This window comes from Dasypus novemcinctus, chromosome 10 (genome assembly GCF_030445035.2).
Source record: "Dasypus novemcinctus isolate mDasNov1 chromosome 10, mDasNov1.1.hap2, whole genome shotgun sequence".
NCBI lineage: Eukaryota > Metazoa > Chordata > Mammalia > Cingulata > Dasypodidae > Dasypus > Dasypus novemcinctus.
In genome coordinates, this window is record NC_080682.1 from 20,949,804 (window position 1) to 20,970,792 (window position 20,989).

At 46.7% G+C, this 20,989-nt stretch overlaps 1 protein-coding gene across 2 annotated transcripts; it reads right to left on the reverse strand.

Moving 5' to 3' along the window:
* Positions 1-6,941: 6,941 nt before the first annotated feature.
* On the reverse strand, positions 6,942-19,920 carry SERPING1 (serpin family G member 1). Of its 2 annotated transcripts, none has more exons than XM_004471031.5 (8): positions 19,769-19,920; positions 19,179-19,254; positions 17,432-17,891; positions 15,838-15,972; positions 14,091-14,294; positions 13,760-13,899; positions 8,388-8,607; positions 6,942-7,475 (listed from the first exon to the last, which is right to left on the reverse strand). In XM_004471031.5, the coding sequence occupies exons 2-8, from the start codon at positions 19,227-19,229 to the stop codon at positions 7,222-7,224; spliced, it is 1,464 nt and encodes a 487-aa protein (XP_004471088.1). In that variant the 5' UTR covers positions 19,230-19,254; positions 19,769-19,920; the 3' UTR covers positions 6,942-7,221. The 2 variants fall into 2 exon arrangements, with proteins under 2 accessions (XP_004471088.1, XP_004471089.1); XM_004471032.5 differs by lacking the exon at positions 19,769-19,920 and adding an exon at positions 19,726-19,746.
* Positions 19,921-20,989: the final 1,069 nt, after the last annotated feature.

Below are 20,989 nucleotides of genomic sequence, written 5' to 3' on the forward strand. Positions count from 1 at the left end.
AAAATCTATTTCCTCAGGATGCAGTCATTACTAAGTGAGACACTCAACTCATGCTAGCTTTTTACCTTTTTAAAAATTTTTTATTTATTTATTCCCCGCCCACCTTGTTGTTTGTGCTTGCTCTCTGCTCTCTGTGTCCTTTCGCTGTGTCTGCTTGTCTTCTCTTTAGGAGGTACCAGGAACCGAACCTGGGACCTCCCATGTGGGAGAGAGGTGCTCAGTTGCTTGAGCCACCTCAGCTTCCTACTTTGTTGTGTCTCTCATTTTCTTTCCTCTTCGTGTCTCCTTGTTGCATCATCTTGGTGCCCTAGCTCATCGTGTCAGCTCGCTGTCTTGCTCATCTCCAGGAGTCACTGGGAACCAAACCCAGGACCTCCCATGTGATTGGTGGAAGCTCAATCACTGGAGTCACATCCACTTCCTGCTTTTTACTTTTTAAATGATGATGACTGGAGCCATATTCTGGCATTCCCCAGCCCCCTGTGAAGATGGAGGGAAGGTTGATAGGTAGGTTAGGGCCAGAGGGCAAAGGCCCTTGAATTCTAGGTTTGAACCTAATCTAATTAGGTTTAGACCTGAACTTGGAGGTAATGAGGAGCCATGGAATGTTTCCAAGCATGGGGGAGAGACGATGCGCATAGTTGCTCCATAAGTGAGCTGGCTCCTCGAGGCTGAGAGCAGAGTTGGGGAGTCACCTGCACAGAGGCAGGGTGAGGTGGGAGAAGCACCTTTGATCCTGGGATAAGTAAGGAGCAGACCCGGGTGTGAACACCATCTCTAGCCTTTCCAGCTTAGAGGCTCCTTTCCTTCATCTGTAAATGTGGCAAAATGATACCAAGTCACAAGACGATTTGCAAGCTGCAGGGAAATACTGAAAATGAAGCACAGTGCGGGGTATACTGAAAAAGGCCAACTGAAAGGGGTTATGCCTGGGGGTGGGGGGGAAAACAGGGTGTTCACATGAGCTCCCCAAATGTAATTAGAGAAGAGCAGAAAGCTAACAGCTGAGCCAGGGCATGCCCACATTTATGCTTTTGGAGAGGACTGAGTACTCGGTCAAAATGCTTTTCACTCTGTGGAGCAGATCTGCGGTCACTCAAGGAGAAATTGAGTGGAATGGGGGAGGAGGTAGGAGGACAGGAGGCGGGCTTGCAGGGCCAGCTTTGTCACTCCAGGGAGATGGATGAGCCTGTTTCACAGTTTGCAATTTGTGCTGGATGGTTCTGAGAGTCTTCTCTCCGGGGAGCCTGCTCCCTGTTCTTCCATGTCCAGAAGGCCCTCAGGGCACAGGATGAGAAAACTTGCCACCCAACCTCCTCCAGAGATCTGGGCTGGGGCTAGCATGTCCACTTTGCTCCAAAACTTTGGCACAGACTTTCAGAGGATGGTGTGCATGTGCTTTTGTACCTGTATGTGAATATGGATATATGCATGTATTTGTGACCCTTGTATCAGTGTTCGTGTTCACTCCTATGTACATAAGTGTGTCTGTGCACGGATATGGACATGCGTGTGCATGTGTGCTAAGTTGCTAGGCAAGACAAAGGTTAAATACGGTTTAGAAGGAGAGAAATATTTAAAAGCTAGACTTTTATCTGAGTCCCTTGAAGCAGATTTTCTGTTTCAGAGAAGTCACTTGATGGACCCCTCATAGTTACACACATGGTAGGCAGCCCCTGTCCTGAGGGAGGAAATAACACAAGCTTCTGTACCTCTATAGCGGCTGCTACTCTCTGAAATCCTTGTGGAAGAGGCATCCCAATTTGCATAAGGGTTTTTGGGGGATGAGGGGAATCCATATTCCCACAACATTTCTTTTAGGAAGGATGAGTATATTTCATCTAAGGCTTTGGGGCAGAGGGTATCAGTTATTATGTCCCAAAATAAAATTACCTTGAGAAAAATGGAGTCTAGGTTACTGAACACAAGTTCTGGGCCTCTACTCCTCTATTTACCAGCAATGAGACTATGAGGAGTGGATTAATTGCTCTCAAAGATCTTTTCATCTATGTAATAGGGGATAATAACTCGATGGTACTATTGTATATTATGTAAATTTGAATTGTGCAAATTTGAAAAACTGCAAATCCCCCTAAATTAAAAAAATAATAATCAATTTGCATAATCCTCAAAATTGGTATGCTTGCAGTTGCTGCTCCATGGCAGTGGCACTAGAGCTGGCAAAAGTGAATAACTGCCATCGATTCTCATACCATGCAAATCAAGCCATTGTTCACGTACATCAAAACTTCTGATAGTGACTTTAATGACCAATGCACTGTTATGTTAACATTCTCAATTACTATCATTTAAAATACCTTTTGTTTCCTGGAATGATGTTGTCTCAGTTCATTAAGTGATGGTGATAGTGCCAAAAAAAAAAAAAAAAGCTCACCTAAGTCAATAACTTTGTAATGGAAGTAAGATGTGATAAAGCACTGTGTAAAAGCACAAATAACTGTCTTGACATGTCAAGCAGCTAATTAGGAGGGCCTACTCTGAAATTGTAGAGATTTTAATGTTTAGTAAATGATAAATAACACAAAAACATATTTTACAATGGTTAAAGATTCCTCTCCCTCCCTTTTGCAGGTATACTTCTGGAAAACACAGTATTGAATTTCGTGAGATTTGAATTATCTGATGTCTTCAGTTATACATGCTTTCTATGAAGTGAGATCTCTCTCTAAATGAAATGATATAATCTAGGTAAAAATCTTAGCACAGGGCCTGCGACTGGCAAGTACTTCATGCACATTTATTGTTAGTGTGGTGGTGGTTTATGGAGACTAGGCTTGTTCTGAGACAGCCTGTATCTCAGGTGGGATGCCTTTCAGAATCCAGGCAGAACCTCAAGATAGCGATCTTTGGGAAACAGCGGCTGACCGAGTGTGAATGATGAACTTTGGAATCAAAGTTTAAATTCCCCAAATGGTTGTTTGAGAAGATGGACTAGCAAAAACCCTTCACAGAAAGACTGGGGTCCATAAGGCTATGCAGGACAAAGCTTCAACAGTGACACCATGTGGTAGCTAGAACCAACTGCAATGTACCCCTAATCACACAGCTGAGTGGGCCCAGCGCTCTCCCAGCAAACCCCGGTGTGTAGAGGCGTGCAGTTGGGAATGGCAAGAAGATCACTGGAACTGGGTCTGCCCAACCTGGGAGGGTGTTCTGATAATCAGGGGCCTGGGGTTCGCCCAGATCTCTTAGGAAAGGTCTACAACAGAGACCACTATAAATATTATTGTTGTCACATAATAAGTTTTTGCAAGGCCCTTACAGTGCCAGTGGAAATTGGGTAGTTAAAGGAGATGATCAGGCAGATTGAGTCACAGAGCAGGAAGGGCCTTTGAAGACTCTTTGGTCCAGCCCACTAAATTCAGAGAAACTCAGAGAGGAGGACCTAGTCCAAGCCATGCAGCTGGGTGGTGCTGAGCTCCTGAGGCCTGGTCTTTCCAGTGCCCTGTAAAGGTCTTGGCTTATCCCCAAGCAAGAAGGAAGGACAAGGCAGGAAGGTGGGGTACTTAGGAATGTGTATGGCTATGACTGTGTGAACCTGTGCTTTCTCAAGGTGACAGAACAGGACGTATTTCAATTCTTTTCACTTTCAGGTTTCTACTTCTTTCCAGATGAAGAAGGATTTCCCCTTTCCCCCTATTTGACTATGGTGATTCACTCATTCGATCATGTATTCATTCATTCATTCATTCATTCAAGAGATTCGCTTTTCCTTAGTGCAAGGCACTTTGATAGACGTGGTAGGGGCACATGGTGGCAGTACATAAAAAGACACAGATTTGCTTTATAGTCTCGTTTGGATGGGAAGGAAATAAGCCACCTATTAACACTGGAATTTAGAGAACAAGCAATCACTTTGCTGCTGTGTGACCTTTTTAGCGTTACTGAGTTTTAGGGTCCTCTTCTGACAAACAGAGCTAACAATGCCAGACTCTCGGCGTGGCTGGGAGGCTCAGAGGTTGGCAAGATACTGTGTCCATGGGTTAAAATCACTTCTCACCTCCTGACCTTGCTCGTTCAGGTTCCAGGTTGGCTCTGACCACTGTCTTCCTCACGTCAGGATTTCCGCAGAGAGAGCAATCGTCCTGAAGCTAAGGTTCCTTTGTCTTCAATGGTTCTTCGTATAAGAGCCAGGATGGAACCAGCCCAGACAATAATTAGGCCTCTTCTCAGCAGTCTGAGGGATAGATGGACTTTTGGGAGACTAAGAAAGGAAGGACATGCAGGGATTACTCTGCAAATTCAGCCTGGCGTGAAATGGTGATCTCACCCTGCCTGCAGAGAGGCAAGTCAAGCCTGGTGACCCTTGTTTAGAATTCAGCCTGTGGGGGGAGACTAAGCAGCTAGGAAGGCCTCTGACCCTGGGGCCTGGCATCCAGAGTTGTTATCAGGCTAGCCTACGGGGCAGAGTCCACATTGGGGAGCCAGCACCTGCAGCCTGGAGTCTGAGAGTTGAAGGAAAGCAAGCAGTAGTGGATGAATGGCAGTGACAGGGTAGGGGATACCCCATGAACAACCACCCCCTATGTCTTCCTTCTTTCTCCCTCAGAACCCCAGGCTTCAACAAGAACATGCATGAACCAGAAAGGCACAAAGTCGATTTGGCTTGGGATGAATCTGCTTGGTGATCAGAAGCTGGGATGTGCCAGCTCTTGGCAAGGCTTACTGGAAGCTGGGGTCACCTCTCCTGCTGCTTTCAGCCCTGAGCTTGGTACCCGTAGTGCAGGACTAGAGAGAAATGGACCAGCTCAAAGGCCTGAGAGCTGCAAGCCTGTCTGCAGTATCTACCCAGGCCAGTTATGGCGCATCCCCCTCCATGCCTCGGTTTCTCCTCATCACCAGGGCATTTTGTGAGACAGGAATGGTAAAGCCAGATTCTACAGGTGGCAGATGTTCCTGGAGTGGAGGACAGCAGTGATGTGAACATAAAGCCTGGAGGCTTTGATGGCCTCAAGGAAAATGCCCACCTTACAGAAACATCTCAGGCAGGACTAGCTTGAGCTGAGTTGATTCCTATTTGAAAATCAAATCCTGAGATATAAGATGACTGACTCGGGTCCAATGGCCAAATTGGGGTAGGCATGCAGAGCACAGTTACACATGTGCCATTTGTCCCTGGAGACTTCAGTGTCTGAACTGAGTGTGTGAGAGCTGGGGGGAGGGGCACATGGGAACTGGAGAAGCTGCAGAGCTAGAGCTGGAGATCCAAGTGGCCTCCTGTAAGGAAAGAGGGGTAGGAAGGAGAGACACAGTGGGGAGATGGAGAGAAAAAGAGAAATAGAGACAGAGACAGGGGACAGAGACAAAGAGATGGAATGAGGGGGAAGGGAAGATGGAGATGGGAGAAAGGGCTAAAAGCTGGTGATCTACATACAGGTATAAGTCAGAAATGAGAAAAATACATTAAGAGACACAGACATCTTCAGAGATGAAAAGAACTCTGAATGTTATCATCTTTCTTCTTATTGGTCTCCCACACCCACCCGAGGTTTTTTTAATTCTAATTTTAATTTCTTTTTAGGTACCCTGTATATGGGAAGCAGGTGCTCAACCACTGAACTACATCCACTCCCTAATGAGACTTGCTTTTTGTTTGTTTGTTTAGGAGGTACCAGGATTGAGCTTGGGACCTCATTCATGACAAGCAGGTGCTCAACTGCTGAGCCACATCCACCCCCAGGCCAGAGGTTTTGTTTTGTTTTTGTTGCGTCATCTTGCTGCCATCAGCTCTCTGTGTGTGCAGCGCCACTCCAGGGTGGGCTGTGCTTTTTTTCTGTGCAGGGTGGCTCTCCTTGAGGGGCGCACTCCTTGCATGTGGGGCTCTCTTACATGGGGGACACCCCTGCATGGCGTAGCACTCCTTGTGTAGGGCAGCACTGTGTGTGGGCCAGCTCACCACATGGGCCAGGAGGCCCTGGGTTTGAACCCTGGACCTCCTATATGGTAGGCAGACGCTCTATCAGTTGAGCCACGTCCACTTCCCAAGCCAGAGGTTTTTGAAGGCAGGCACTAGGTATCAGCCATGTTTATAACCCCCAGGTTTAGCACAGTGCCTGACTCATGCTAGGTACTCAATAAAAGTTTGTTGAACAAATAAATAAAATATAAAGAAGAAGCAGAGCTTTTGAAATAGAAGAAGGATAATAAAGGCGTGAAATAGCGGCTATGAGCTTGGACTGAAGAGTCAAATAATACTTTCAACTCCCAGTTCTGCCATTCCCCAGCTGTGCAGCTTTAGGCAAGACTCAGCCTCTCTGAGTCTACCATCTAAAGTTGTTTTGAGGATTGAAAAAGCTCTTATCAGACTGCCTGTGCAAATTCCCAGTAGTCAGCTACTATGATTATTATTGTCACATAATGTGGTTTGAGACAAACAAGCAAGACAGGGGTTGTGATAAATTGAATGGAGGAACAGTCCCTAGTTAATGGTTTGTGCCCCATAACTTTGTAGTCTCACCCATTCTAACTGGATTTAGCCATGTGACTTGCTTTGGTCTATGGAACAACAGTCAACTTGATGGAAGCTAAGGTGTGAAAAAGAGACTGCCCTTTTTGGCTTTTCGTCTCCTCTCTTGGAACTGCCAAAAGAACAAGGGCAGGCTCGCCTCCTGGAGGGGGGATGTGGGGGACATGTGAAGGAGAGCCAAGTTGTCCCAGCTGAGGCCATCTTAGGCCAGTCACCCCCCAACCAACCTACCAGCTATTACAGATGTATGAGCAAGTCCAGGGGAGATCAACACGGTCCGGTTCAGATCAGCAAGACCACCCAGCCAACTCAGAGACTTAGGTGAAATAATACATGTCTGCTATTTTAAGCCACTAAGTTTGGAAGGACTTGTTACACTGCAACAGCTAACTGATCCAGGCATCCTGCTAGCCTCGCCCTCTAAAATGGAAGCAGCTAATAGTTGAAGGGCAAATGAGAGATAAGGCCATTGCCAGTTTTATTTGTAAAGTCTGGTGTACTTGAACCAAGGAAAGCTGCAAAAAGTGGTTTGGAGAACACGACAGGGAGATGGGGAAGGGCTGCTGGAAGCAGGTTCCTCTGCCAGACCCTGAGGAAGCCCTTTGGGTGGAGGACAGAGGGCCCCTGGGGCAACGGGCGGCTGGGGGTAATCCCAGGCAGGCAGCAGCAGACAGCAAGTGAAAGAGCTGAGGATTGAGGGGCAGGCTTTACCCTAACCTGGCCCCCTGCTGGCCTCAGGCCGTGGGGTCATACACCCGCCCCATGAAGACAGGGATCCTGTGCTGCTGGTCCCAGAGCAGGAAGAGGAAGGGCTGCTGCACTTCGAAGACCAGTAAGTTGCGGGCCACCGACACAGCAGAGGCCGCCGCTGCCTCCACCCCTGTCTCTGTTAGCTCCAGCACTGTCTGGTGCTGCATGGCCGAAACCTGAAGATCTGGGTCCTCCGTCAGCCCACACAGGTTGAGGTCGTAGGTAAAGTCAAAAAATTCTAGACCATAACCAGAGAAAAGCACAGGGTCAGCGATCAGCACAAAACCCTCAGAGGCTGGAGCCATTCGTCGGGGATATTCTGGACTAGTCCCCGGGCCAAACAGTCCTTTCCTCCTTTCCCTTGCTTTTCCTTTCTGGGCCAGTTCATGGGATCCTCTTCCGGTGAGTCCATCTTCACCCCAACTACCCCTCTCTCAAGAGCAGAGAGAGACCTTGCTCTATCCTTCTCCCTTCCCCGAATCAAAACCCTGAAAAATGATATCAGCACTTCCTTGCCTGCAAGAACCTTGGAAGTGAGGTACTACTGCAGAGTGAGGTTACATGTATAAAATGAGGTGGTATACAAGGAGGTATTGCCACCCGCTAGGAAATGAGACCTTGTCATGGAAGGTCAGGTTCTATAACAGGAATGAAGTGATACATTGGTCAAATGATCATGAGGTCATATATCAGGTTGTGAGGCCAAGGTTAGGAAATGGAGGCTTTGTGGCCTCTCCTAAACTCAGACACCTCCAGACCCTCTTATCCAGGTAGTTTCTTGCTTATTCCATGGAGTGTTTATCTGTTGTGAAATGCCTCTGGGAAAGGAGCACCCACAACTCACCTTGGTCACCTATCCCAGGGTTTTTGTCAAAATGAACCACGGTGGAAACAGTTAAGAGAACCAGAACATGGATTCCAGTTCTGGTCCATCTCGAATTAGCTCAAACTGAGCAAGTCACATGAACTTTCTGAGACTCTTTACTCAATGATGCAATGGGATAATACCACCTGCCCCACTAACTCACTGGGTTGAGGGACAACCTGAGATTATGGATGTAAAGATACTCTAGAAAATGCTAGCTGCACTTTAGGGAGCCAGCTTTCTCCCCTGATGACCTGGGGAGTGACTCACGCTGCCAGGTCTCACCCATTTTCTCCATGATTCCCAGCATGTCCTGGTTGCTCTTCATTTTGATGAGGGGCATGGTCAGGAGTGTGGGCTGGTACTTGAACATTTCCAGCTTCCTCATGACGGCCTTGAAGACGGAGAAGCTGAGGGCCTCCTCCATGTCTTTGAGGCTGTGCTTGGTGTTCTGGGGCATCAGGATGACCAAGCTCAGGTTGTGGGTGAGCTGCAGCTGTCCCACCTGGAGAAGAGGAATGCACCTTGTCAGTCTTCCCATGCCAGCTCTCTGCCAGCCTCTGCCCTCTGAGCCCCAAGGCTGCCCTTCAGTCCAGCTGCGGCCAGTCTATACTATTTCAACAAGCAGCAGCCAATCCTGGGCTCCCACGCTGTGCCAAGAAATGGGGATGCCAGCGGGGTAAGAAGTAGCCTAATTCTGCTCACGAGATGCAGAGGAACGAGCATGAGTATCTGATCACACAGGCCTAGGATCACACCCTCCCAATGTTGCTAGTTTGACTCCACCACTGACTAGCCCTGTGATTCCAGCAAGTGATTTGATCTCTTGGGGCTCCCATCCCTCCCTCCTTAGTATGTTGTAGAGCAAGTCCATATCACCATAATGTGCCAGCAGAGTTATCAGGTCAGTCCCTTTAAAAACCTTTGATGGTTCCTCTTTGCTGATGAGATTAAGTATCGATCTTGTAGGCTGGCATTCAAAATTGAGCCCAAGCTGATCCTAACCTATCTTTTAGCTTGCCATTAGAAGGACTCAACTGAAGGCCAGACAAAAGTATGAGATAAGGGCAGGATGTGTGCGTCTAATACAGTGGTTCTCAATCTAGGGTAAATTTGTCCCCCAGCAGTCATGTAACAATGACTGGAGACATTCTGGTTGTCACCACGGGGTGGGGGTGAGGGGTGGGGTGCAGCTACTGGCATCTAGTGGGCAGAGGCCAGGGAGGCTGATAAATATCCTACAATGCACAGAAAACCCCCCGCACAACAATTATCCAGTCCAAAATGTCAATTGTACCTAGGCTGAGAAACCCTAGTCTAATAGGATATATGGAAGAAACTATGATTAGGGAAGTGGATGTGGCTCAAGCAATTGGGCTCTTGTCTACCATATAGGAGGTCCAGGGTTCGATCCTGAGGGCCTCCTGGTGAAGGCGAGCCGGCCTGCACAGCGAACTGGCCCATGCGGAGTCCCAGCTCACATGGAGTGCCGCCCCATGCAGGAGTGCCAGCCAACACGGAGAGCTGACACAATAAGATGACACAGCAAAAAGAGACACAGAGGAGAGACAATGAGACACAGCAGACCAGGGAGCTGAGGTGGCACAAGAGAATGATCGCCTCTCTCCCACTCTGGAAGTTCCCAGGATCAGTTCCTGGAGCCACCTAATGAAAATATAAGCAGACACAGAAGAAAACATGAACATACAGCAAATAGATATAGAGCAGACAATGGAGGGAGGGGGGGAGAAATAAATAAATAAATATTTTTAAAAAAGAAACTATTAGTAAAATAGCATTATGATTGAGGTTGAAAGATAGACAAGAAGAATCTAGAAGAATGCAGAATTCAGTTGGGCAATACAGAAATGAATTGTGGGAGTGGATGTGGCTCAAGCGGTTGAGCACCTGCTTCCCACATGGTTGAGCCTGTGTTTGGTTCCTGGTGCCTCCTAAAGAAAACAAAAACCAACAGTACAACCAACTCAGGGGAGCCAATGTGGCTCCCTGGTTCTGGTACCTCAAAAACAAATGACGGTGCAGCAGTGCTCCAAATGTAGTCACCAAGTGTAACGAATGGGCCACAACGATGAAAGGTTATTGATGTGGGAGGAGTGGGGGTGGGGGGTGAGAAGTGGAGGTATGTGGGAACCTCTAATATTTTTTAATGTGACATTTTTTGGTGATTTATGTATCTTTGGAAAAAAAGACAATTTATTATTAAAAATAAAAAAATAAAAACAAAAAATGAATTGACACTAATCAACTATTGGGATTTGAAAAAAATGACTTAGGATAAACAGATTATGAACCTTTATAAACTATAAAGCATGGACATGGGATCCCTGTTGACATAGGCCTGAATAGGGTCAATTCATCTGGGCAGTATGTACCCTTTAAGTCCTGTGTATTTGGATGACCACTCTGTGGTCTTGAATTTTGAAGCTAGTAACCTTAGCATACCTGAATTGATAAATCCAGCCCTCTTAGTAGAATAAATAAATACCCTTAGCCCCTGGGAAAGTTTAGCATTCAACATGGAAATGACAAAGTAAACCAAGTCCATACTAGTAACTCTGGCTGTTAAGTTCAGGGTATACTACATATGTGTTATTTAAAGTGTTTGGGGGAAGGGCTGTGGCTCAATCAGTTGGGCTCCCGTCTACCATATGGGAGGCTCTGGGTTCGTGTCCCAGGACCTCCTTGTGAAGGCAAAGCTGGCCCGTGCACCGTGGAGAGCTGACGGCCTGTGTGTCATGGAGAGCTGGTGCAGCAAGATGACGCAACAAAAGGGAGACAAGCAGATACAGAAAAAACACTCAGTGAATGGACACAGAGAAGAGACAGCAAAAGAAAAGGAACAAGCTGTCAGGGGGCATAAATAAATAAATAAATCTTTTAAAAAAATAAAATAAAGTGTTTGGGAAGTGGATGTGGCCCAAGCAATTAAGCTCCTGCCTATCACATGGGAGGTCCCAGGTTCGGTTCCCTGTGCCTCCTGAGAAGATAAGCAAGACAGCGACCTGGTGTGACGGGTAGGCATAGTGAAGTGATGCAACAAGATGACACAACAAGGAGACACAAAGAGGAAACACAATGAGACACAACAAAGCAGGGAGCTGAGGTGGTTCAAGCAATTGAGCACCTCTCTCCCACATGGGAGATCCCAGGTTCGGTTCCTGATGCCTCCTAAAGAAAAGATGAGCAGACACAGAGAGCACACAGCAAATGGAAACAGAGAGCAGACAGTGAGTGTAGAACAACAAGAGGGGGAATAAATAAATAAAATTAATCTTAAAAAAAATAAAGTGTTTGTAGTTCTTAAGAGACTCTGACACATTAGTTTGATACTTTAAAAAGTGTAGGATATGTTCATTACATTTGAGAATGACATTGGGATGGTGGTTGGAAATTAACTTACTCTTGAGGTTTAATTTTCAGTTCAACAGTGTTCAAGAAGATATAGCCTCTAATTAAAAAAAAAAAAAAGATGTGGTCTGAAAGGGTTGTAATTACCTTATCGGGTGACTGACAAGCTTAAAAAGAAAACCATATGTATTAAATTTATAAAGGGAGCTTACAGGAATATTAATTAACTATGTTTGTAAATGACACAAATGGTTTAAAGGAATTGACTCTGTTCAATGTGATTTAATTAAAGAAAAAATTGAAATTATTCTCTTACATGAAAATTTCTCTATTATAAACAGAGTTGCAAGTTCAACTTAAAATTTAAAAGGCTTGAGTAAAACTTTGGTTTTGAATTTATAAAGTGAATACAACAAATTAAATATTTGTTTAAAACCCAAGGAACTCAGGAAGCAGATGTGGCTCAAGTGATAAGGCCTCTGCCTACCATATGGGAGGACATAGGTTTGATCCCTGGGGTCTCCTGGTGAAAAAGAAGAAGAGAAAGCATGCCTGTGCATGGAGCCAATGCCCACGTGGTGAGCTGAGTGCCCACGCACCAGCTGAGTGCCCGCACGGCGAGCTGGGTGTCCATGCAGTGAGCTGAGTGGCCACATGGTGAGCTGAGTGCACGCGCAAGTTCCTGTGTGGTGAGCCAGTGCCTGCATGGCGAGCTGAGTGCTGCACAGTAAGCCGGTGACCGCACAAGTGAGTCATGCAGCAAGATGATGATGCAACAAAAGAGAGAAGAAGGGGAGAGTCAAGGTGAAGCACAGCAGAGACCAGGAACTGAGGTGGCGAAATTGACAGGTAACCTCTCTCCACCTTAGAGGTCCCTGGGATTGAATCCTAGAGGAGAAAGATGAGAAGAGAAGACAAAAAGAGAGAAATAGACACAAGATCACACAGTAAATGACACAGACAGCAAAAACAGCAGGGTGGGAAAGGGGGAGGGGAAGAAAGAAAAATAAAGACATTTATCTTTAAAAAAAAACAACAAACCCAAGGAACTATAGTTTTTGGGTGCCCAAAACTCCTCCTTTGCACTGAAAAACCTCACAGTGATACCCTCCCCCACTACATTAGAGTGATGCTCAGAACAACTTGCCACACACATTTACTTTTCTGTGCCTTTTCTGGTTCTGTTAAATGCATCATGGAAAACACTGGCAAGATGGAATGATGGGTAAGGAGGTGAGCAAAAGAATGGTCAAAAGGAACCTCCTCTATGACGTTTTCCTAGCTACTCACACTAAGTTTGTTGCTCCCTTTAGTACTCTAAGTTAACTGTGCTCATATTTAATGAGTCCCTCTAGTAGGTAACAGGACTGGCAAGGTCCATGTTCCCAAGGAGGGAGACAGTATCAGGGTAATTGACAACACTGTAATCACATAAGCAAATATAATTTCAGAGATTGATCCACATCATGAATATAATAAAACAAGGCAATGTTACAGGATAAGGAAAAGACTACTTTAAGGAGGGAGGTCCTTTCCATCATGGTGACCTTTGAACCGAGACCTGAATGACCAAAAGGAACAAGCTCTGTGAAGACCTGAGCAAAGAGGGGTGCGGGCAGAGGGCGAAGCAAGGGACAGCTCTCAAGGTGCGAACAAGCTTGGCATGTTCCAAGAACAGATCCTTTACATCACAGCCCGGTACTGAGTCCTCCACTGGGTGTGTCCCCTTGTTTTTTCTGTCTCAAAGGTCTGTCCTGCTGTCCTAATATGTCAGAGAGGTCTAATCACTGGGCATGAGATAGTTTACCAACTAGATTCTTCTGTGTTTCGTATTCTGTCTTTCCACCCTCCAATCCATTAAAATTTTATTGTTCAATTTCTGCTAAGGAACTTAAGTCATTTAACACGTGCACAAATGCACTCACCACATATATACACACACATATACACCCATGCACATGTACATACATCTTTACAGGCTATATACAGGTACACTCACACACACATGTCTTATTAAGGGTTTCCTGCGTGGGTTGACCGGAAAGAGAAACAAAGGCACAGACTAGAAGCAAGCAGTAAAGATGAATGAAGTACTTTATTGTCCTGCCTTACGGTCTAAAACATGCAACACCTGTCTCAGCCAAAGCCCGAGAGAGGTGAAGGAGAAAAGAGGAAAGGAGTAGCAATGAATTAGGAGGTGTGGACGCTTGAAGGATGGGCCATAGCAGAAAAGACATCAGGACACGCAGGAGGCTCTGAAACACAAGCAGGAAGAATCAAGGACTTACCTTGGCCTTCAAAATTGGGTCAGTGAAATGGGCCACAGGGTACTTCTTGCTACTCATCATGGGCACTTTTATCACAGACGTTTTGAGGTAAAAGGGCGCCTTCTGGGTTTTTTTTTGATCAAATGTTGTCTTCCACTTGGCTAGAGGGAAGAGAGGGTAAGGACAGCTCCGCTGCAGGTGGGTAAGGATGATGTAGAGATAAAGGCGCTGTTGGCAAGGGGTGGGACAGGTCCATTGGGATCTGGTGGTGGAACCTTGGGGTAGGTGGGCCTTGAGGCCAGGCAGGAAGGAGGGAGCCCATTTGGAAGACTGGGGTTGAGGGCCCCCTTACCACTCAGATAGACAGCGTTGAGGAGGACAAGGCGGGTGTCGGAGGGCAGGTAGTCTAGCAGCTGGGTGATCTTGTGGTTGGTGTTCTCGGCCACCCAGCTGTTGATGAGTTCCAGGTTGACATTGCTGTCATTGCCCAGGACTCTGGGGCTGCTGCCATACAGACTCTGAGAGGCGTTCACGAAGCTGTCTCTTATGGTCAGGTCTTGGGGCAGGTTGAGAGAGGGAGGCATGAGTCCACTGAAGACCCCCTTCCCTTCCAAAGGCAGACCCTGGGAGTGCAAGTGGTCCCCACTTCTATGTTCCCTCACTAATAAATAGAGCACTTTGGAACCAGGGGTGCAGCCCCTTCTAAAGATGCAGCGGGTGAAACCCTAAGAAAGCAAACTTTGGCCTAAGAGCAGGAGAACTGAGTCCTAGACCCTCATTGCTTCTGCTTGTCATGTGACCATGACTTGGCAAGATTACTCTGAGATGTTAACTTCTGTTGGCTTCCCTGTATTTCCCCTCTTTCTTCCCTTAATCCAGCAGGGAACAGACTCTGTTTCCCAGCCGCAGTGGAGGTTTATGACAAGACTTCCTGGCTTTTGTTCTCCACTGAAGAAAAGAGTGTTTGAAAGAGAAATTTTTCCTAGACTAAACAGAAAAGATATTTCTCAAGGCTTCGCTGATGTTTACGTACAGCATAAGACCCCAGAATCTTGGCATAATCCCAGGGCAGGAATGGAAGAGGGAGGGGGGCAGGAAGCCCTAAAATAATGGAGATGGTTGTATTTCCCACCAACCCCGCAAGACAGAGGATTAAGTTGCTTTATAGGAAATAAATAAATGTAACTTTTCTTGCATACTTCTGCCATAAAAACAGAGGATGTTTTTAGATGATGGGGGTGATAGGTGGGTTTTCTTTTTTCTTTTTGCCTCTCTGTATTTCCTCAGTTTTCTACAATGAAATGAGTATGACTTTTAGAGTTTCCTAAAATTATTTCCTTTTTTTAAATAAAGGAGCTTACACTACATCGATGATGTTCAAACCTTTTTAACCAGGACAATTGTGTTTTCAACTAAAGTCATCTCCGAAGCCCACAATATATAATGGGCTGGGTGGGATCTCAGAGCCCAGCTGGCTCCAGCGCCCTCTCGCAGGAAGTGGTGACCCACTCCCTGCCACTCAGCTTTCCTCATCCCCTCCCTCTCCCCTTTCCCCAGGGCTCTTGAAGCAGCTGTGCAAAACCCTAGGGCTCTGTGGTATAAGGTTTGAAATCAATTGCATTAGATAATTTTGGAAGTTAAATATTATTACTACTATTATTATTTTACCTAATTAATAAAGCAATACACGTAAATGGTAGCAAATGCAAGTATCATGAAAGTACAAAGAATGAGAGTCCCAAGACCCAAGATCCCCTAATCCAAAGATTAGCAGTTTCTTTGCCAATTTTATGTCTACAGCTCTCTAGCCCTCTGGCTTAATCCATCTATGAACGCATTAGTTCAGTCGTAGTCTAAAATGAGTTGCTAAATGTAAATGACTTACCTAAGGTCTCATAGCACAGAGGTGTAGCTGAAAGGTCAGGAGAATGAGCCTCCTCCTTCAGCCACCCAGGCACTTCTGCTAAGGCTCTCACCTGCTCTCCACCCCACCCCTGATGTTCTAGCTCCAACTTTCCCTCTGTTCCCTTTCCCCTGTGCTGGATTCCCCTTCAGAGGGTCCCGGGCTCCTTCTCAGCAGCCCTCCACTCCACACTCACCTGGACTGTGGAAGATCTGAGAGACGGAGGTAACACCTTTAGACGTGAAGTCCTTCAGGGCATGGTGGATGCAGGCAGAGTCCTCAGGGTAAGAGAGGATGCTCTCCAGGTTTTTCTTGGTGCTGGTCCCAGCCCCTAAAACAAAGGGCAGAGATGAGGAACAACTGCAGGAGGAGTGGGCAACACAGCATTTGGGACCAGGCTGGAATGGGGAGTTATTCCCTCCTTTGGAGGGAGTCACGGAGCATCAGAGCTGGAAGCATCCTTTTGGAAGAAGAGACATGTGTCAGAAAGAAAGGGGTAGGATAATTAGGAACAATCACCAGGTTTGGCTTCTCCAGGGCTTCAAATATTCCCATTCCTCCCATTTCTCTACCTATTTAAATCACACTCATTGTTCAAAGCCAGGTCCAGCCATTGCCCCGTCCACATATCAGCTGTTATTTAGGTGGTTTTGGTTTACAAAAGCTTACCCTATAGGCAAGGTCACATGATCACTACTAGAGGAGAAATCAGGGAATCATTAAAGGGGATGTTTAATATCTTTTCAGATATTCATTCATTATTAAATGTTTGTTGTACACGTCTTCTGTGCAGTAAAGGCTAATATTCATTCAGCATTTACTGTGTTCCAGGCATCATAAAGCTTCTCCTATATTATCACATTGAGGCTTTTGAATAAGAACAATAACTCTTCCCATTATACAGATGAGGAAACTAAGGTTTAAGAGATTAAGTAATTTGATCAATTTAAGGCCACACAGCTAATAAGTGGAGGCTGGAGACAGGATTTGAGTCATCTCTTTTGAGCAATAAAGATTTGAACTAAAGTCAATAGAATGAAATTTGTCTCCCAGGGGACATTTGGCAATGTTTGGAAACATTTTGGTTGTCACAACTGGAGGGTGGGGGTATGGCTGGCATCTAATGAGTAGAAGCCAGTGATACTGGGATTTTGGGGCTCCAGAAGCAAGGTTCTTAACTGCTTGCTGTATTTTCTCTAGTGGCCTCCTGTATTTTCCTCTTGGGAAGAAAAGCTCTCTCCACTGCTTGTAAAAATTTGTTTGTACCATTCCCAGGGAAATTCCCCATGGGAAGCAACAGTGCTCCTGGAGGGAAAGCAGAGGGATTAACGTTTATTGACTTCCCACTGAGCCAAGCACCAGGCTATCTATTTCTCAACAATTTTTTTTAGGTCGGTATTACCAGCTCCATTTTACACACGAGGACATAGGCTCAGAGAATATAAGCTATCTGCCCAAGGTCACAGGGCTAGAAAGCATCATTAACAAGATTCTCTTCTAGGTCTATGTTTGTTTTATCTCCAATATCACCATACCTTGAGCCATGGTTGGTAGCTGGGACCTTGTTTGATCTGTTTTTGCATAGTCTACAGGATCTTACAAGTAATAATGCCTATTTTTAAATCATTGTTAAATGAAAGAATGAAGGAATATTCAAGAATGAAAATATGTAGCTCATTTTTACAGCTTCCTCCTAGAGGCCTAGTTTTATAGATGTTTTCTGAGTGGGTGTCCCTAATGAAAGTGTCACACCAACAGGAGGGCTGGAGAAAATTCAGTCAGGTTCTTACCAAGCAGAATGTGAGTGAGGAGGCTGGCGATGCTGAATGGAGAAAAAGCCATGTTGGTCTCAGGCTTCTTCATGTCAGAGAAGGCACGGTAGAGCTTCAGGGAGAAATCCATCAAAGCCTCCTCCAACATGGTCTCCACTGCATGACTCTCCACATCAGAGCAGGATGTGATGGGCTCTGGGCAGGACTCAGTAGTAGGCTGGGTAGTGGGCTGGGTAGTGGGCTGGGTAGTGGGCTGGGTAGTGGATTGGGTGGCAGGTTGGGTATTGGTGACAGTGGTATTGACTATTATTTTGATGGTTGAGTTGGTTGTCAGCAAGCTAGAAGAGTTCATGTCATGTAGATTAGATAGATGTTTGGGTTTATCTTCCTCCGAGATGATTCCTTTGCTTCCCTCTTTGAAGCTCTCTGGATCCACCGAACTGTGGCTGTTCTCATTTGGATTTGAGGAGCATCCATCCTGTGGTTCATGAAACTGAGTTTCATTTTTCTTATTATGAGACACAGCCCCCTCAAACACTCAAAGCAGGAAGAAAGGTGGAGATGTGGAAATGTCCTGTATCAAAGCATAATTCCCAGGAACACCTGACAGGTGATGGGTCAACCCTGGGAACACCATTCCTTCAGAGAGGGGCAATGCAGAAGATGAGGGGTAGCCAGATATTCTATTATCTCTGATCAACTACTGCCATATAGGAAGGTGTCTCCTAAACATTGAAGCTGAATGCCATTTAGCCACATTGTTGTAATTTCTTGTAAATGCCTGTCTGCTGTCTTGATTCCCCTGCCTGGTCCATATGGAAGTTTGAACTTGTGCTTGCTTTAAAACAGTGGTTTTTCATATTGTGGGTTGTGACCCATTAGTGGGTATTGAAAACAATCAGGATTCCAAAAGAAAGAAAGAAAAAAGAATAGAGACCTGTGGTTCTCAATCTGGGGCAATTTTGTCCTTCAGGTGATGTTTGGCAAGGTCTGGAAACATTTTTGTTGCCATAACTGGGGGGAGTGCTACTGGCATCTAGTGGGGAAAGGTCGGGGATGCTGCAAAACATCCTACAACACACAGGGCAGACAGCCCCTCCTAACAAAGTATTACCCAGCCTCGAATGTCAATAGTTGTCGAGTTGAGAAAGCATGTATTATCCCCATTCCACAGATGAAGAAATCGATGCTCAGACATATGAAGTAAGGGACCTGGGGTCTCACAGAAGTGGGAGGTGGGGTGGGGGAGGTGGGCAGGGAAAGCTAAGAATCAAACCAAATTCTGATTCCAGATCCCTTGTGGTCTGCTGAATCTGAAAAGGCACAGCTTATGTCCACTTACACACGCGCACATGTGCCAGCATGCTACACACACATCCACACACACCCAGGCAGGCATCCGTCTTTTTCTGGGACTCCCCGACTTCCTTGCTTTTGTATCACAAAGTGCTGCCCATTTCGTTGCCCTGTAATCCTCCTGCCAAGCTTGTTTGGAGGACAGGGTGGGGGTCTATTCATTCTCCACTTTACGAAATAGGACAACCAGGTTTGGAGAAATGACTTGCCCACGACCACAAAGCTGGTAGCAGTGCGTCAGAATTAAACCCGACAGATAACTTCGATCCAGCGCCCTTCTTGCACTCTGGTGCAAGGATCAGACTTGCAGATCTCAAGCAGAGCTCTCCTCACTCCGAGAAGCTGAAGGGTTAATCCTCAGTCCCCACCCTCCTCCATCCCGCCCCCACCCTAGAAAGGGGCCTTTTACCCTAGCTAGGAGTAGCAGCAGGAAGGTCAGTGGGGTCAGCCTGGAGGCCATCTGGGCGGCAACGTCAGCCTGAGACCTGCGGAGGCAGCCGGTGTCAGAGCCTGCTCGGAGCCCGCCTGGGGAGCCCGGGGGGCCCACCGATCCCCGTCCCACCCGGGGCCCGCCCCCATTCCGTTCCAAGCCCCAGCCCTTCTTCTCCCTCCAGCTCCCTCCCGGGGCCACTTTCTCCGTGACTCCTCCCTCTGTTTTGTTTTCCCCAAACCGCTTCCCTTTCCCGGCACCCGCTGGCCCAGGTCTCCGTCCATCTGTTCAATCAAGCGGGTCTTCCCGCTCTCGACAAACAATGAGGCCAGAGGCAGGGAGCGGGGGGGGGGGGGGGGGGGGGGGAAGTTGAGAGGGGGCTGTTGTCCCCAGCCCTGAGGAAAGAGGAGGAGGGGGAAGGCGGCGGCAAAAGTCTCAAGTGGAAGCGAGCCTATAGGGACTGCCGAGATGAAAGTGGGCAGGAAACTGCGGGGGGAGAGGAAGGCAGGAGGAGAGGAGAGCCCACCTCCCCAGCCCTCTTCACTCCCGGCTCCCAGGCTGCGCCAAACCTGCTCCAAACTCCCGGTCCGTGGGCAGCGTCCGCGCAGACTGAGTGGAGAGTCCCGCAAAATCAGCGAGGGCAGGGTGTGTGCCTGGTGGGGTCGGTCTTAGCTATTGGCTGGCCCAGGACACTACCCAGTTACAAATTAAGGATGATTGATCGCGGGTGTGAGTTCCTGTAAGTCAGGCTGTGACTGGCGGCTTGGTCCTGCTTTATGAGTCGGGCCAAGAATTGAGTCCGTAGCCCCTCGGCCGGCAGGGTGGGGGAACTTGGGGGCAGTTCTCAGCCATTCACAACAAAGCTCTCCCCGGCCCCCTCTTCCCCCCAGTCTCCTACATGTAGGGCTTTCTGGATCATGATAAAAAAATTAAAAAAAAAAAAACAACAATAACAGAGCAGACCCAGCATGTAACTCAGGCAACAGAATTTATGAGGAATTTGTCATCACAGCTGATCTGATAGTAACCCCAATAGGCCCATTTGATAGTGAGAAACTGAGCAGTTGAATATTTGGCCCATGATCACCCTAACTGCAAGATAAGCCTGGACTCAGACTTAAGTCCCAACCCCCATCCCTCTGCCAGGGCCCTGAAATGGTTCTTCCCTTGCATAAGAGGAATCGGAGGCACCTAGTCCAGGAAACATTTCCCTGGACCAGAAAACTGGAAGCTGGGATTTGTGTGTTTGGGGTGATCAGTGAGCTTAGAACCTGGGTGTGAGAACTGGCCTGCTGTGTGACTCAGGCACGTTGCTTTTCCTCTGACACCTAAATCTTCTCTTATTAGGGTTTCCAGAAAAAAATACAGCATGCCCAGTTAAATATGAATTTTAGATGATCAGCAAATAATTGTTTAGTATAAGCATTTCCCCAATATTGTATGGGACATAATTAGGCTAAATTTTTTTATATTGTTTATCTGAAATTCACATTTAACTGAGTATCTTGTATTTTATTTGCTAAATCCAACAACCCCACCCTTTTGAAAAACAAAGAGATTGTCTCAGATTATTTAATACAGCTTTCATGTGCTCTGATGCTCTCATTGCTGGGCCTGTCCACTAAATAGAACAACTGGCTGCTAGCACTAGAGCAACTACTCCAGACTTACCAATGATGGAAAGAAGAGGACATTTGCTTTTATGCTGGGGGCCTTTGGAGAAGACCTGAAAAGACTCTGTCTCAGCTTTGCAGCTGCTTCATTCCCTGTGACCTCTCTGGAACCTCAGT